The 14962-nt window shown below is 39.8% G+C and overlaps 2 protein-coding genes across 3 annotated transcripts; one reads left to right on the top strand and one right to left on the bottom strand.

Moving 5' to 3' along the window:
• Positions 1-549: 549 nt before the first annotated feature.
• LOC127785467 (uncharacterized) lies at positions 550-2750 on the bottom strand. The gene is made up of 2 exons (XM_052312923.1): positions 2238-2750; positions 550-735 (listed from the first exon to the last, which is right to left on the bottom strand). Exons 1-2 carry the CDS (start codon positions 2748-2750, stop codon positions 604-606), a joined length of 645 nt encoding a protein of 214 aa, XP_052168883.1. The 3' UTR covers positions 550-603.
• Positions 2751-5258: 2508 nt separating this feature from the next.
• On the top strand, positions 5259-14122 carry LOC127785466 (uncharacterized). Of its 2 annotated transcripts, XM_052312920.1 has the most exons (10): positions 5262-5625; positions 7356-7481; positions 8494-8633; positions 9265-9351; positions 9489-9617; positions 10243-10395; positions 12097-12198; positions 12997-13176; positions 13256-13335; positions 13635-14120. In XM_052312920.1, exons 1-10 carry the CDS (start codon positions 5454-5456, stop codon positions 13681-13683), a joined length of 1218 nt encoding a protein of 405 aa, XP_052168880.1. In that variant the 5' UTR covers positions 5262-5453; the 3' UTR covers positions 13684-14120. The 2 variants fall into 2 exon arrangements, with proteins under 2 accessions (XP_052168882.1, XP_052168880.1); XM_052312922.1 differs by lacking the exon at positions 12097-12198 and having other exon boundaries at positions 5259-5625; positions 13635-14122.
• The last annotated feature ends 840 nt before the right edge of the window (positions 14123-14962 follow it).

The raw sequence follows: 14962 nt of genomic DNA, 5'->3' as shown, positions 1-14962 counted from the left end.
AAAGCCGTGAACTCCAGCATTCCAACATAATTTAATTAGTGTTTCAGAACTACTCGCTGACTCAAATTTAAGGAGTAGCAACAGTAATGCTCAAACTCGTTACATAAAATGACTTGTATGTTGGCAACATTAAGAGCCATAAACTGCACCGATCAGAATGTAACCAATTTTATGAAAGAAATAACTTCAGTCTTACAGAGAAACTGCATAGAGGAATACCACATTACAAAATATCGGTAGGGTTTGCCCTCCGTGCCGCCCGCTCGTATTCTGGCCTTCAAAGTATTCGTCATGATTTGGAGGAGACAATCATTGAAGTGAAAAAAAACTAACTTATTTCACCAGTTCTGGAAATGTTTTATTCAGTTTCCTGGTACTATCAATGCTAAGAGTTGTCTACCCTGGTTATCACTGATCCAGAAAAACATAGTACCATTAATCAACTCAAAAGGATTGTGTGATATTTTACTGAACAAATAGAATGCGCTTATTACATAATTGATATTTCAACCAAATGGACCGACAAATTTTACTGAACAAATAGAACGCTCTTGCTCAGTGCAGCATGCTCTGCAATGTCACCCCATTTTGCTTGCAAAATTACTAAAGCTTCCAAAAGAAGCAAGGTCTCCTGGTCAGTCCAGCTAGTACCACCAAAGCCTGGAATTTCTGCAGATTCCATAATGATGAAATCAGTTTGTGACATGCCTGCATCCAAATTTCCTTTGTCATAGTCTGCGTGGAAAGGTTTAAGAGAAAACAATCAGCATTCAGCTAAATAAATCATCAGACCTAAGAACTATGCTTCAGTACTTTTGTTAGGTAAAAAAATTAAAGAAGAAGAAAAAAGAACCATATAGAAGTATCATCAGCTCCATATTGACCTTACCATGAAGCTACCTAAGCAAGAAACCAGGTGGGATCAGGTGAAGGGATGTGAATCAAATGGTTTTGCAGTTGATGGTTGTTTTCCAGAGTCAGGTAATAGACTAATAATAGAGTGTTGTAAATAGATTTGTTGTCAATGTCAGCCACCAGGTTAGATAAAGCAGAGTTCAGGCACTGGATAACTTGTCCGCTAGCATCCTGCATCCAAACTTGTAGAGTTGTAGGACACAACGACAATGCAAAAATCTTCGATTTTTCATTTCCTAGTATAAGTAGCACATAAAAAACCTGCAGTTGATCACAATACCTGTAATGGTGTATATAGGCCTTGCCAAAATCCCACCGAAAGTAATGTTTACTACTGTCCAAGAAAAAAAACACACGAAATGTTTGACTTGGAATATAAAAATTACAGAAAGAATGGAATTTAAGCAAGCATATTGTGGATGGTTAATTAGTCGCATAATATACCTTTTCTAATCTGTGAGGACCTCTCTATACACAATATTTTTTGTGTATGTTGCAGCCTGTTTAGACAATTCCTTTCCTTTCTTCTCATTGTCCTTCACGCCAGTACGCTTAGACTTTTTCTTTTGTTTCTTGTCTTCTACCGGCATCCATAGTATTTTTATGTTTGTTCTAGAGGTTGCTCTAGACAACGCGACGTATAATTGACCATGAGAGAAGACAGGCTCCGGTAAGTAGACGCCTGCATTTGGAATTGTTTGACCCTGCGCCTTATTGATGGTCAATGCAAAGCTCAATCTAACCGGAAATTGCTTCCTCTTGAAGCGAAACGGGAACATATCATCATCAGAAGGACATAGAGGTATACGAGGAAGGAAAACTCTGTTCGCAACTACTATTGTGCATCGCAGCCATGGGCAAACCGAAGAGACTGGCACCTAAATACATCTGTTCGCAACTGAGCATGCAAGCTCCAACCTGTTTGGTTCTATAATGACTATAAGTGGTACTTTCAGATTCAGCATATGCAGAGACTTATAACAGCAGGCTAGTATCGGTCTGAAATTCATTTCCTATTGATCCCCAACGAGCAGAAAAGAGCAGGCTGGTACTTTCAGATTCAGCATATGCAGAGACTTAAACGCTACGACGGTGGCTGCGAGCGGAGAAGGGTGGTCGGCGATGAGGGGCTCGACCCCGTCGCAACTCCTCCCGAGCGGCACGAAGGGCGGAGGCGGAGCAGCGGCGGCAGGCGTAGTTCATATATGATATGGCTCAGCGAGGATTAAAACCTAAGTGATTTCCCTGAACATCACAACTGTAACGTCTAAGCAAGCATTTTGTCGAACACCTTTTGGGCATGGGGAGCATTAGCGTATTACCTGCAGCTTGCATTTATTTGCATTTATGTAGTTGCATCGGGCTAGCGAGGGAGCTCCAGTGGAAGAGAGCAGGATCAGCGACGAGGTGGAGTCCCAAGCTGTGCCAACGAGCACGACGGCCTCAATCCCGAGCACCGCGGAGTAGCGCGGCGCGGCGATGGGGGCGCTGGCGGTAGAGGCGTGGCGGGGCGCGGCGAAGAGGTGGGAGGAGTGGCGTCGGCGGTTGGATAGCGAGCGCGAACGATGCGGGGGAGGAAAGCGGAGGGAGCGACCGAGGGAGGGGGCTGCGGCGACGTGGATCGAGGGGTTGAGGAGGGGAGATGCGGAGGGAGCGACCGAGAGAGGGGGAAGACGCGTGCGCTGATGCAGCGGCGTGTGGAGGGCGCGACGAGTGGTGCAAGCGCGATGGCACGGCGTAGGGGTACGGAGGCGGAGGCGGCGGCGGGGTGGGGGTGTGCGAGAGAGAGAGAGAGAGAGGAGGGGCACAACGACGGGGGGATTGGGGGGCGCCATTTTTCTCGCCGACTGCGGATCCGGAGAAGCGTCCGATCTCGATCTCTGATCCCACGGTTGATAGGTCACGCGTCTACGTTGGCTTCACCATCACCACTACGGATTTTTTAAATAGTAGAGATTAGCTTCAAGATACATTTGTGGCGTGTCTAAGGTCTAAAGTTGCGGCTGTTAAGTGTTAATCCCCCCAACAAGCAGCATAATTTAACCCAACCTGAAGCCTTTATACCCGGCAAAACACTAAACAAACCTACCCTTCTAATTTCACACTGTTAATTAGGCTAGTTTTGGCTAATTAATTAGCTTAAAAGCTAGCTAACATTGCTATCTTCAGCTTTCAATGCAAGCCCTGCAGTGTAGTAAGTAGCTCACACGAATTTTCAGAGCGTGTTGTCTTAACTGGTTTTCTTGTATTAACAGGGTTGATATACATGAGATTGGGTGCTTTTGTGAGGTATGTTCTGCCTAAAGTTTCTATTGTTTATGTCCTGCCTAAATTAATTGTTCTTGAGTTTCGATAATGTTCTGTTAAACAGTGCTCAGATTTATATAGTACTACCTCCGTCCCAAAATACTTGTCGCTTTGAGTTTTTGTTTGTAACTTTTGATCATTCGTCTTATTCAAAAAATTATAGAATTATTATTTATTTTGTTTGTAACTTGCTTTATTATCAAAAATACTTTACGTATGACTTATCCGTTTTTATATTTGCACTAATTTTTCAAATAAGACGAATGGTCAAACATTGCAAGAAAAGAGCCAAAATGACCACTAATTTGGGACAGAGGTAGTACTAAGTTTTACTACTGTCCCTGGGTGCTCAGATTTGCTCTGCATTAGTTCTAGAGAATGGCATATATGCATTTGTAATAGAGAATGACATGTGTTTGTTCACAGTCATTAGCTGAAATTGGACAGCAAGTATATTCTAGTTAGTTAGCATAGAATCTGGTATTGTTCTGATTTTGTTTCTGTTTTGTTTTTTTCCCTTTAATTCTGGTAGCTTGAGTGTCTATCAACTGCTTTGGCCATTGGATTTGTTAATACAACACGTGTTCCACGAAAGCTGAAGATGATTATTGATTCCCATGACCCTGTAATTCTGTAAAGGATGCCATCATTTTTAGGAATTTAGGATGCCCCTTGTGAAATGCGTCCTTCACTGTGGAAATGGATCAAAGGAATATCACATCTCCCTCTTAACAGCTTCCCAGGAATATGCAATTCTTTTGGTTTTAAAAACAAACAAGAGTAGGAACATCAATTCCATCTATACACTCTGAATGTGCTTGTGTTTCTTACCCACTGACTGCATTAGTGCAGTGTATATGTTGGGGACCTGCTGAAATTGAGCTCAATTCTGAATTCTAAAATTCTGAAATTATGGTTCAGGTTGCTGAAATTTAGCTAGAAAATTCAGTCTCAGATCATGTGCAGGTTTGGGAGTTTCAGTTCTCTGAAACTGATTTTTTTTACTTTGATGAAGAGTACAACTGTAGATTGTGCCATTTTCCCTTTCAATGTGCTTTTTTTATTAATTCATAGACCAACACCAGATCTTTAGAAGTGTATAAATAGAGAAATCATGCAGTTGATGTTATTCCCGTAATTAGACACTTTTTAGGTGCCTGTCATGCAGTTGATGTTTTCGATATATGAATTGTCTATTGGACGTAGTTTTTATTAACCTGTAGTTTCTGTTGACTGCTGCTAGTTAAGCTATTTCAATGGGGCTTAAACATGTGGTTTAGCAACTATTGGTTATAGGAGTAGCTATTATATGTTGTTGTTGTGACACAATATTCTTCTTTTTTGTACATAATACATCAACATGTGTATGCCATAGACTGATCTGTATAGTGAGGATGATGTATTCTTTCCCTTTTGCAGGTAATTGGAAATGTTCACAGTGAAACCTGAATTATTCATGGAACTTATTGAACCTCTGGAACTAAGTAACCTAAAACTTTCTCGTTATTGGAAATATATGTGGCTGTTGACCATATAGGGGCATATTGATCAGCTATTTTTCGGCCTTTGAATTGTGCAGTTTTCTTTCCAGTGATAATCCGTCTCATATGTTTTTTCAGGGACTTTTGTTTGCTGCACCAAGAATGTTATTGTGATGTACCTGAGAAATGTGTTGTTATGTTAATTGAGGAACTTTACAAGTAGATATTAATGATTTAGCTTCAATTTATGTAATTTAATCCCTGCTACTTATTACTGTAATAGAGATCTACATGTGTGAATCTATAATCTTAGTGTGCACTAATATTCTAATATGAATTGACATTTTTTTCTAGACTTTGTAATAATCACGACATAAATTGTACAGCCAGTCTTCGTTATTTTCCCTTTTTTGTTTTTTCTCTCATTTTTTCTCATTTTTAGATTTTTCTGGGTGGTGTTTTGAATTTTCTGCAATTTTGTTCGTGACAATTTAAAATTTATGTAATGAAATCTTTAAACCTTAGTCCAAATAAATCAATCCCACCAATCCCTTACCTGTCCAAACAAACCAAATGATAATCCCGTGGTGAAAGGGATTGGGTGGGGGATTGGGTGGTGGGAGGGGATCAACCCAATCCCCTCCGATGACCGTTTTACCTGGGTATAATTATCCCTTGGTGCTGAACGAGGCCTTAGGGTTTAATTGCTGATTGTGCTTCTCCGATCGATGTTCACCCGTTGATATAGAGATGGCGCGAGGGCTGGACACCGGGCAGGGCAAGGCGGCCGTCGTGGCGGCGGTGGAGGGCAGCGGCTTCGGGCACCGCGCTCTGCACATGGCGGCCTCCGGAGGGAGCGTGGACGTCCTCAGGTACCTCGTGGAGGACCTCCGCCTCGGCGTCAACCAGTTCAATGGCAAAGGTCTTGCGCTCTTTGCCTTGCCTCTCTTCCGTTCTATTTTTCAGTTCGCTCTTATACGAATCAAGATGCATTGAGTATTCTTTTTCTCAAGAATGATACAATAATTCATGCTTTGAGTTATTCTAGTCCTCGTGCAAGCATTGAACATCCCCTCTTTTGTGTACATTGAAAAACCACAATTTAGATTGATATCAAACTCCAAATTCGGTGGCTTCAATTTATTATTAAGAAAGATTATTTAATAGGACAGTCCCTACTGAACTATCTCGTGGAAAAAACTTGTCATAGCAATTAACAAATTAACCAAAAATGAAACAAATTGCTCAACCCCTCACCCCATTCAACCACACAATCATCACACAGAACGAGAACCCAAAACATATCACGTAATTAAGCAACGCGGAGAGTCTTGTCAATGTGGGTGCTGGAGGTCACCACTTTGTGGACCAGAAGCTGGCATGGAGGAGCAATGGTAGGAGAAGAGCTGTAATGTGTTTGAGAAGTAGGGTGACTGGGGAGGCCATGTCTTGCACAGACAGCAGTTGCAGAAGTGGTGGTACCGTGGTGGAGATGCGTGACAGCGTGAGAGGCTAGAGAGTTGACATGGGTTGGGTTTGACTGTGTGAGGGTGTTCGTGATTGTGTAACACCGCAGATAACTGGTTTCCTGTTTATATATACCTTCTCTGAGATTTGGACTTGAATTGTCAATTCCAATCCCTGATGGCAGACAACAACCTTGTCAATGGAATTGGAATGTGTTCCTTGGACTTGGAAGTATTCTGAACAGTAATTGTGCATTCTAATTTCCTATTTTCCTTGCTTCCCATACTTTTCACGGTAATCATTTATCACAAGGAATCACTGGTACTACATTAGCACTAGCCAGTCCAGTTGCACATTTTATCTTTTTAACAAGGAGTCTACTTAACCCCCTGAAGAAAAAAAAGGTACATATCATGTGCCCTGAAGTATTTAAAAATGTACAAATAACACCCTGAGGTGGTTTCGCCATGGTAAACAATATGACTAGTGGGTAGTGATGTGGTGATGACTTAGCAGATGAATATAAAATCTGTAGTAAAATGCCCCACTTCTTGAAACAATGTTTCATTCAAGTACTTAAATTGAACTTTGAAAACAAAAGATAATTCACCCTCTGACAAGAGGACTCACCAGATAAAATATTTTTAGGATGCAGACCATCACTGCATTGTTGTCCACTACTCCATGTCATTTGGTATGTTGGCATCTCAGGGGTTTTTTAGATGGCTTTCAATACCTATAGGGGACATGGTACCAAATTTTATACTTCAAGGGATAATGTGTGAAGGAACTGTTTGGTTTTTGAAGTGGGATGATGAATTCACCACTTGATCCTTGATGATGTTATTTGGTTTGGGGAATGGAATGAGTTTATCCATCACCACCTCAATCCTCAAAAGGCACATGATAAGCTATCGGATGAATGGAGTCATTCTTCAAATTTTGTGGGATGGTCACATGATGGATCACCCGTCCTAGATGTGTTGATTCCTCATACCTGTAACTAAACAGCCTGTAAGTAGACGAGCCCCCATACCTCTAGGTGGTAAAGTAGTTTTTTTTTTAAACAATACCATTTTACATTATGCATCAGTAGCCTTTGTAGTTTGTATTGTTGAAGGCTCGATCAATATGACCATATGGGTTCCCTATGGTCCTTATGTCATGTCATGTTTTTCTTGGCAGGTCAAACACCACTGTTCCTGTCTTCAATTCATGGGAGAGCTGCTGCTACAAGATATCTTCTCGATCATGGTTCCAATCCTGCGATTGATAAAACAGTGTTACCTCTTCATGGTGCTGCAGTGAAAGGTCTCTCTGTCTCTTTCTCACACACCGCAAACACAGAGTCCAACATATATTTTTGAACAATATATTTGATACATATGCAAGTGAATTCTTTCTTCACTTAGATTTACCTTTATTTTCTTCTAATATTTCTGTCAATATTTGAACTATTGTTTGTACTTAAAACTTAATGGATAAGCACAGGGCCAGTAGCCAGATGAAACCAGATAAAATTTTCCCTTGTGTGCAAGGTTGTTTCGGGAGAGGCACTCCTTGTGATACATATTTACTGGTCACTATATTATAGTCATGACTCTGGATTTCTGTTATTTCGTGAAAAACTTCGCAACAAGTTCTCACAACTATTCAACTAAATGGCAAATTGCACGTAGAGACTAAGTCCTTGCATCAGTATTTTGTCACTAGTAAGTTTGTTTTGTAGTTTGTTACTCTCTCCGTCCCAAAATAAGTTAATCTAGTACGGGATATGACATATCCTAGTACTATGAATCTGGACAGGCACACATCCCGTACTAGGTTAACTTATTTTGGGATGGAGGGAGTACTTAAAATTGTTGACGAATATAGAATTCTGACAATGACACAAAGTCTTGAATGATGCTTCTCTCTTGGGTGTTTGCATGGCTCTGATTCTCATTTGATTGATGATTTGGATGAAAAAGAAACAGCTACATGTTTCTGGACAACAACTTTAGTTCCTATACTTCGTTATTGTTGTCCTGATTATAAGCATATTTGCTGTTAATATGTTGAATTTTGTTCAAGCTAAGCTTTTTAGATAATAAAATTATGAAAACTTAAAATCCAATTTTTACTGTTATCCAACAGACTCCTTTTGAAAACATAACTGTTCCGAATCACTATTAATAATTGTTTCTAGGCTGTTCCTGATTGAGCTGAACATTGTTCCAAGTCCATTTTCAACATATATCTACCAATGAAGACCTCTATACCTATGATAAACATTGTTTTCTAGTTTGTTCTTGTTAGTAATGTATAAATTATTCTTTTGCAGGACACTGCGAAATAGTAGAGTTGTTTCTTTCAAAAGGAGTTGATGTGGATTTATATTCTATCGCTGGGACCCCATTGCTGACAGCTGCGATTAGTGGCCAACATAGCACGATGAAGATCTTATTGGAGCATCATGATGATGTAAGACATCAGTTTCTTTGTTGCTCCCTCATCTGTGCAAAAGAAACACCTGACCTATCAGTTTCAAAAAGAAATGCCTGACTTACTAAACTTTTAAGGATAGTATCACTGATTTGGACTATAACACATTAGAATGAAAAAAAAATGAAAAAAATGTCCTCCAACACTTGTGCCCCATCTAGAGTCAAAGTTGTTTTCTTATTGTCAAACATGCCTCTTTATTACTCGATTGGCTCAGTGTAATCACAAGCCACCAGGCGATTTACAGACTCCGGGAGGGGATCAGTCGAAACAACAGACTGATCTGGGTGACCCCATTTTGAGCTAGTTCATGAGCAGTATTGCAATACTGAGGAGCATAGGAGAAATCTACTTTGGCAAATTCTAGCTGAATAAGCTGTTGGTCTGGAGCAATGCATACAATTAATGTTGGATTATAATTGTTTCTCTCAAAGTGCAACATCCTCACTTCCTCAGGAGTGCTATAAATGCAATTTATTTCCTGTATAAGCATCTCAGTTTGTCCCTGCCTGAAAATACCAACACGCACTCAATGTACGAGTACTGATATTAATTTTCTTTTGCTCCTTTTTTTTAAACTGCAAGATCTTGATTATTCTACTTTTGACAGCCTAACAGGGTTTTCAATCTTGATGGTACCTCGTTGATTATGTCCATAGTTTCTGGATCATTGGAATGCGTGAAGCTATTAATCAAAGTCGGTTACCTTTTTCTTGATGTCTATATTCATATTTGTAATTGTAGTAGCACCTTGGTTTATTTTCTTTTTCGTTTCTCTGTGGATGACAACTGAGACACAATCACTGATGTTCAAATAACAATTCATTTATACAGGTTGGTGCTGACATGAATTTTAGAGACTCCAATGGCGTTACTTGTGTAATGGTTGCAGCAAATCATGGCTCTTCTGTCATCATGAAGTGCTTACTAGATGCTGGTGCTAATCCAAACATTCCAGATGAAGTGAGTAATATTCTTTCCTCTATAGCCTGTGACTGGATGTTGTTGCGACAGGCTGTATGGTCTTGAGAGATTAGGATAATCTACTCACTTATTCTTTTTATCAACTGTACCAATGGATAAGTCTGCATGAGAAGAAGGCAGTGCTTCTATGCTGCTCTAAAGGAATGCAATTGTTGAAATGTCATCTCAAAGGAAATTGCTCACATTCCACTCCAAAGGGTGGATATATGGTTTGATTTTCATTACTGTTTGATGCTGCTTGATATAGGGATGATGAGAAAATACTAAGGTTTACCAATCTACGAGTGGGAAAATATTTAGTGCCCCTGTAAGTGATCATTGGACAAACTAATGTCCTGGGTTGTACCCTTTGAACCTTCATCCTATCCTGTTTTGACAAATCATGATATAAAAACTTGTTTTTGTGAACCTTGGGTTATCCTTACTATATTATTTAACCTGATGTTTATTTTACAATCTTAGCTCAGACAATTTTACAGCCTTATGTTTCTAACATGGGATCCTAGTTGTTAGTGCTGAAGTTGTTAAAATTATTTGCAATATCTGTGATATTTGCATTGGTGGTGAATTATTATGAAATCAACCAGTTCTTTTACTCCTGCAGTTCAATACGACTCCAATTGAAGTTGCCGCTAATCATGGCAGAAGGGACATTGTTGAAATGTTGTTTCCTTTAACCTCACCAATTTCAACACTGTCAGATTGGAGTATCGATGGAATTATTTCTCACGTGGAAACTTTTGGTTTGAAGCCAAGGGTATTTGTTCCTTTATCTGCCCACTTGTAATTGCATATCATTGTTTATCATCATTATTAGTTTCCCTTACTACCCCACCTTACTAGGCTCAGGGAAATAGTGTGAATGATTTTGAGAGTTGAGGGACCAATTGTGGACAGTTTCATGGTTCATAGATGGAAATTGGACCGAGGCCATAGTTGAGGGTCCAAATGTCGACTTTTTTCCTTTTGGAATATAGTATTCCTCTTTTGATATTCGATTTTTTTTCTCATGATATCCTGTCAATTAAACTTTATTAGTTCTTAGGCATATCTGGTGAACTGAATAATCATCTATGAGTATATCGTATTATCCAAAAATAAGTATGCATATGTAGTATCTATATCTATACTACTTTAAAAGAAGGCAGCGGCGGTGGCAGTAAATCTGCAACCCCACCTACTCTCATTGTAAATTTTGCAAATTACCCATTGAACTTCCTAATATTGAGGTGAATGTTCCATATAGCAAAACGAGGATGGGCAACACATTTCATGGAAAATATATTTTTATTAGTTTCAGACAATATCTATATCTATACAAAGAAGGCAGGGGTGGTGGTAGTGAATCTGCCAGCCCACCTAGGCACCTACTCATTGTAAATTTTGCAAATTAGCCCTTGGACTTCTTAATATTGAGATGAATGTTCCCTATGGCAAAACGAGGATGGGTAACTCATTTCTAGGAAAATATATTTTTATTAATTTCAGACAATATTATTTCTTCTATCCATACCAAAGCATGGGCATTCAGTTAGTTATTTAAAAAGATATGTGGGTATCTAGTATTAGGTAATTGCTCACTATTTATCATTGAATTCATGAAGATTGGCACCTAATCAGTAAAATTTATGTTGTCTTGGATGCATGTTCTGGTACGTAGGTCAATCATGCTGATTTGGATTGCTACTTGATAGTTTAGTATTTTTAGCTCACTAACTGTTTTTATATGTAGAAAAAAAAACATTTTCTTCACTTCAAGCACATCTAGGGCATAGATAGTATTTATAGTTCTCAGTTAGTTTTGATGAGCTTGCCAATTCATTTGCCACCTTCTGTTTCCTTGTATTATTGTTGAACTCTTTTAGCTTTGTTATCTTTTTCGTCCATTTCCCCATCAATTATTTTGGAAAATCAGGCTAGTGCCATCACAAACATGGATATTAGTAACACACCACCTCAAATGCAAACTTAGCTTCTCATGTATTTTTCTTCCCTTCTGTTTCCCCTGAGAGTTATTATGGTAATTCCTTATGTATTTTTCTTCATTTGACGTGGCCGGTTATGGTTATGATGAGGCTGATGAGCACAACACAACAGTATATATTTGTTGTTGTACTGAATGTGAACAGTTAAAGCAATTTTAGAGTAATATGGAACATTTATTTTCATGTGTTTTTTTTGGATAAAAGGCCTGAGTGGCCCAGCTTTTATAGAAAGCTAGAGAGTTCTTTCCATGTGTTATTTTGTTATGCGCTGTGCACAGATATTTACTAGTTCGTAGTTGAGTCAACTGATTTCAAAGCAGTAGTACTGGAATATCAAACTGGATATTTTACAGGTTATGCAAGATATGTGAATCATTGACTGTGATATTTGTTAACCAATCGTTTCATAGATGCAGCTTCATATTGGTATTAGTTATACATGCATGTTCTTACTGATAATCCTTTGTTCTCAGGATAATGATCTGTCTAAAAGGAAAAGTGCTGAACTGAAATTACAAGCTAGAGAGGCTTTCGAGAGAAATGATTATGCGCTTGCAGTAAAACACTACACTAACGTAAGACATTGCAACACATCTTTAGTGCCTAAATGTGTTGTTTTTTTGGAGACAATTCATGTCAACATTGTAGCTCTCTGTTCACCCTTAAAAAAGTTGTTTCAATACTACCAGTATACTACCTCTAGCTAGGAATGAAAACGGAGCGGATAATGCTCATACCATGTTTGTTTTCATATTTTTTGCCGGACACGGAAACAAATACGGATAGCTTGAATATGGAAACAAATATGGATTATCTCTAATACGAGTAATAATCGAATATGATCGAACACGAATACGGAAACAAATTTTTCTCAGAACACGAAAACCAACTCAACTTCTAATAGAAACAAATATCAACATATATAATTAGCTCATTTTATATAAAATGTAGTATGATTTATAAATATTTTTAAAAATTTAAATAGTATTAATAGTGTGGACTAGTGATAAGAGATGAACTACAATTAAAATCTAAAAATGTCTATTGAAGGTCATAGAGTTATAAAAAAATGGGGGTATGTCTCATAACTTATGTGGATATCCGAATTATTATCCGTATCTGACGGAGAAAATATCCGTATCCGTATCTGAACTATCTGAGAATTATCTGATACGAAAGGTATCCGTATTCGTTTTTCTCCGGAGCGGGCGGAAACTATCCGTTCCGTTTTCATCCCTACCTCTAGCATTGTTGGATTACGTAATTAACAAGACATGATAATAGCTACAGACCTACAGTTGAGGTGAGTAATATAGACAAACAATACATTCCATTTTATGTATTGCTAAAAGTTGCATGTACTTTTACTGTAGGCAATAGAACTTAGCACAAGTGCTCATGATAAGGCAACCCTGCTAGCAAACAGGAGCCTATGCTGGTTGCGTTTGTCAACCGGCATTGGGGCTATTGCTGATGCTAACATGTGCAGAATGTTGCGGCCCAGTTGGCCCAAAGCATGCTATCGACAAGGGGCAGCTTTCATGTTTATAAAGGTAAAAAAGACTAAAAGAGCATTTTTTTTTAAAATTCGATTTTATTTGTCAAAAATTTGATCTGTTCTTTTGTGTATAGGACTATGGAAAAGCTTGTGAAGCTTTTGCAGATGGCTTGAAGTTGGACCCTGCAAATGAAGATATAAAGAAAGCTTTAAGGTAATTATTCTGGATCTTCATCCTGTGAAGAGCCCACTATATTATAGATTCAGTAGAAAAGAATGTATATTATAAATGTGGAATCGGGTTAGTATGCAAGCCTTTTTTGCTTCTCAGGAAAGTAGCATCTTGTGATCTCCCTGGTGCCTTTGTGCATGTGTGCCTAGTTACCGTTTCGGGAAAATTTCTTGCATGCCATTTGAATGATTCTTGTGCTTCGTGCTATAAGTGGGAAGGGGGACCCATGTAGAGATTTTTCCGTTTCTGTAGTACAATGCTTTTTTTTTTTCTCCTTGCAGGGATGCCGAGGAGGCCATGAAGAAAGACAAAATGGAGCGCAGAGGTTGAGTTCAGCCTTATGTTGAGCCTCTATTTTGTTGCTAGCTAAGTTCGTCCTTCATCAGCAACCCAGGACATTTTGGCCGCCAACGGACAAGCTTGTGCTCTTGCAAGCTTCAGATGGCAACTCGTGTTAATCGTGGTCGAATTAACAAGCTCCAATTGCACTCTTCACATTTCGTAGTATGTTCTCTGTCTAGAGACTAGAGAGTTTAAATGTTAACTATATATGTGGAAACTATTTCATGGTTTGTGGAAGTCGTCGCGCCTCCTGAACACCATCAGTTTTCTTTTCTTCCAACAATTCATTTGCTGCTTCTTGGCTTGTAAGCTGCGTTGAGAATCTAGGATGCGTTTTAAATAGCTAATTAAGCTTATAGCTACTTCTCGTTTTTTTAGCATGTTTTTCAAATTGATAAATGGTGTGTTCCGTAAAAAACTTCATATATATAGAGGATGATTTAAAAATGAGTTCATTTTTTAAATTTTTAATAATTAATGCTTAATTAACTATAAGCTAATCACGTTTCTTGTTTCATACTTTTGTGTGCAGCTAATCACCTAAACCCATAATTTAAAAAGAAGTGACTGTCTACATATCTGTTGATAGAAAATCCTCAACCCTTTCCATTTTCAAATTTTGGACCGCTAGATATGCTTTTTAAGATTTGTGCAAAACCTCAATCCTAACTCTCTCCTCCCTTTCCTCTCAAGCTCGTGCATTCCGCCGCTACCACTCCCCTTGTGGGTTCCATCTCGCTCTGCCCGATCCCCCACCGCCATCGCGCTGCCGCCCACCACGCCGGCTGGCCCAAAGGCGCCAACGGTGCCAGTGAGGCTGCCCCCCTCCCGGCCGGCCTCCTCCCCTTCTCCTTCCCCTCCCTCTCCTCCTCTTCTTTCCTTAAGCCAACGGCGGCGCGCCACCGTCTTCCCCGTCTCCGGCAACGGGGCTACAACACCGGCCGCCTCCTCCTAACACGCCCTTCTGCTTTGCCCCTGGCATCTACACCGGCCCACTACTAGCTTTCGACCCTGCGGTTTTGATAACGCCGCCACCGCCCACCGCCGGGCTGCCACCTCCTACGGCCATCCCTCTAAAGCCGGCGAACTCCCCCCTCTTCCCTCTCCCCCTCCCACCACCACCCCAACCCGGGACCCTAATCCGTAGAGTTCTCTGTCGGAGTCTAGGGTGTCATCAGCGCCGGAGAAGATGAGGAGGTCGCCGGAGTTAGAGGAGAAGGCCCGGGGCACGAATCACGAAGCTCATCCGGTGGCCCAAAATCTGCAA

Source organism: Oryza glaberrima, chromosome 9, assembly GCF_000147395.1.
Source record: "Oryza glaberrima chromosome 9, OglaRS2, whole genome shotgun sequence".
Classification (NCBI taxonomy): Eukaryota; Viridiplantae; Streptophyta; class Magnoliopsida; order Poales; family Poaceae; genus Oryza; species Oryza glaberrima.
This window is presented reverse-complemented; position numbering and strand designations above follow the sequence as displayed.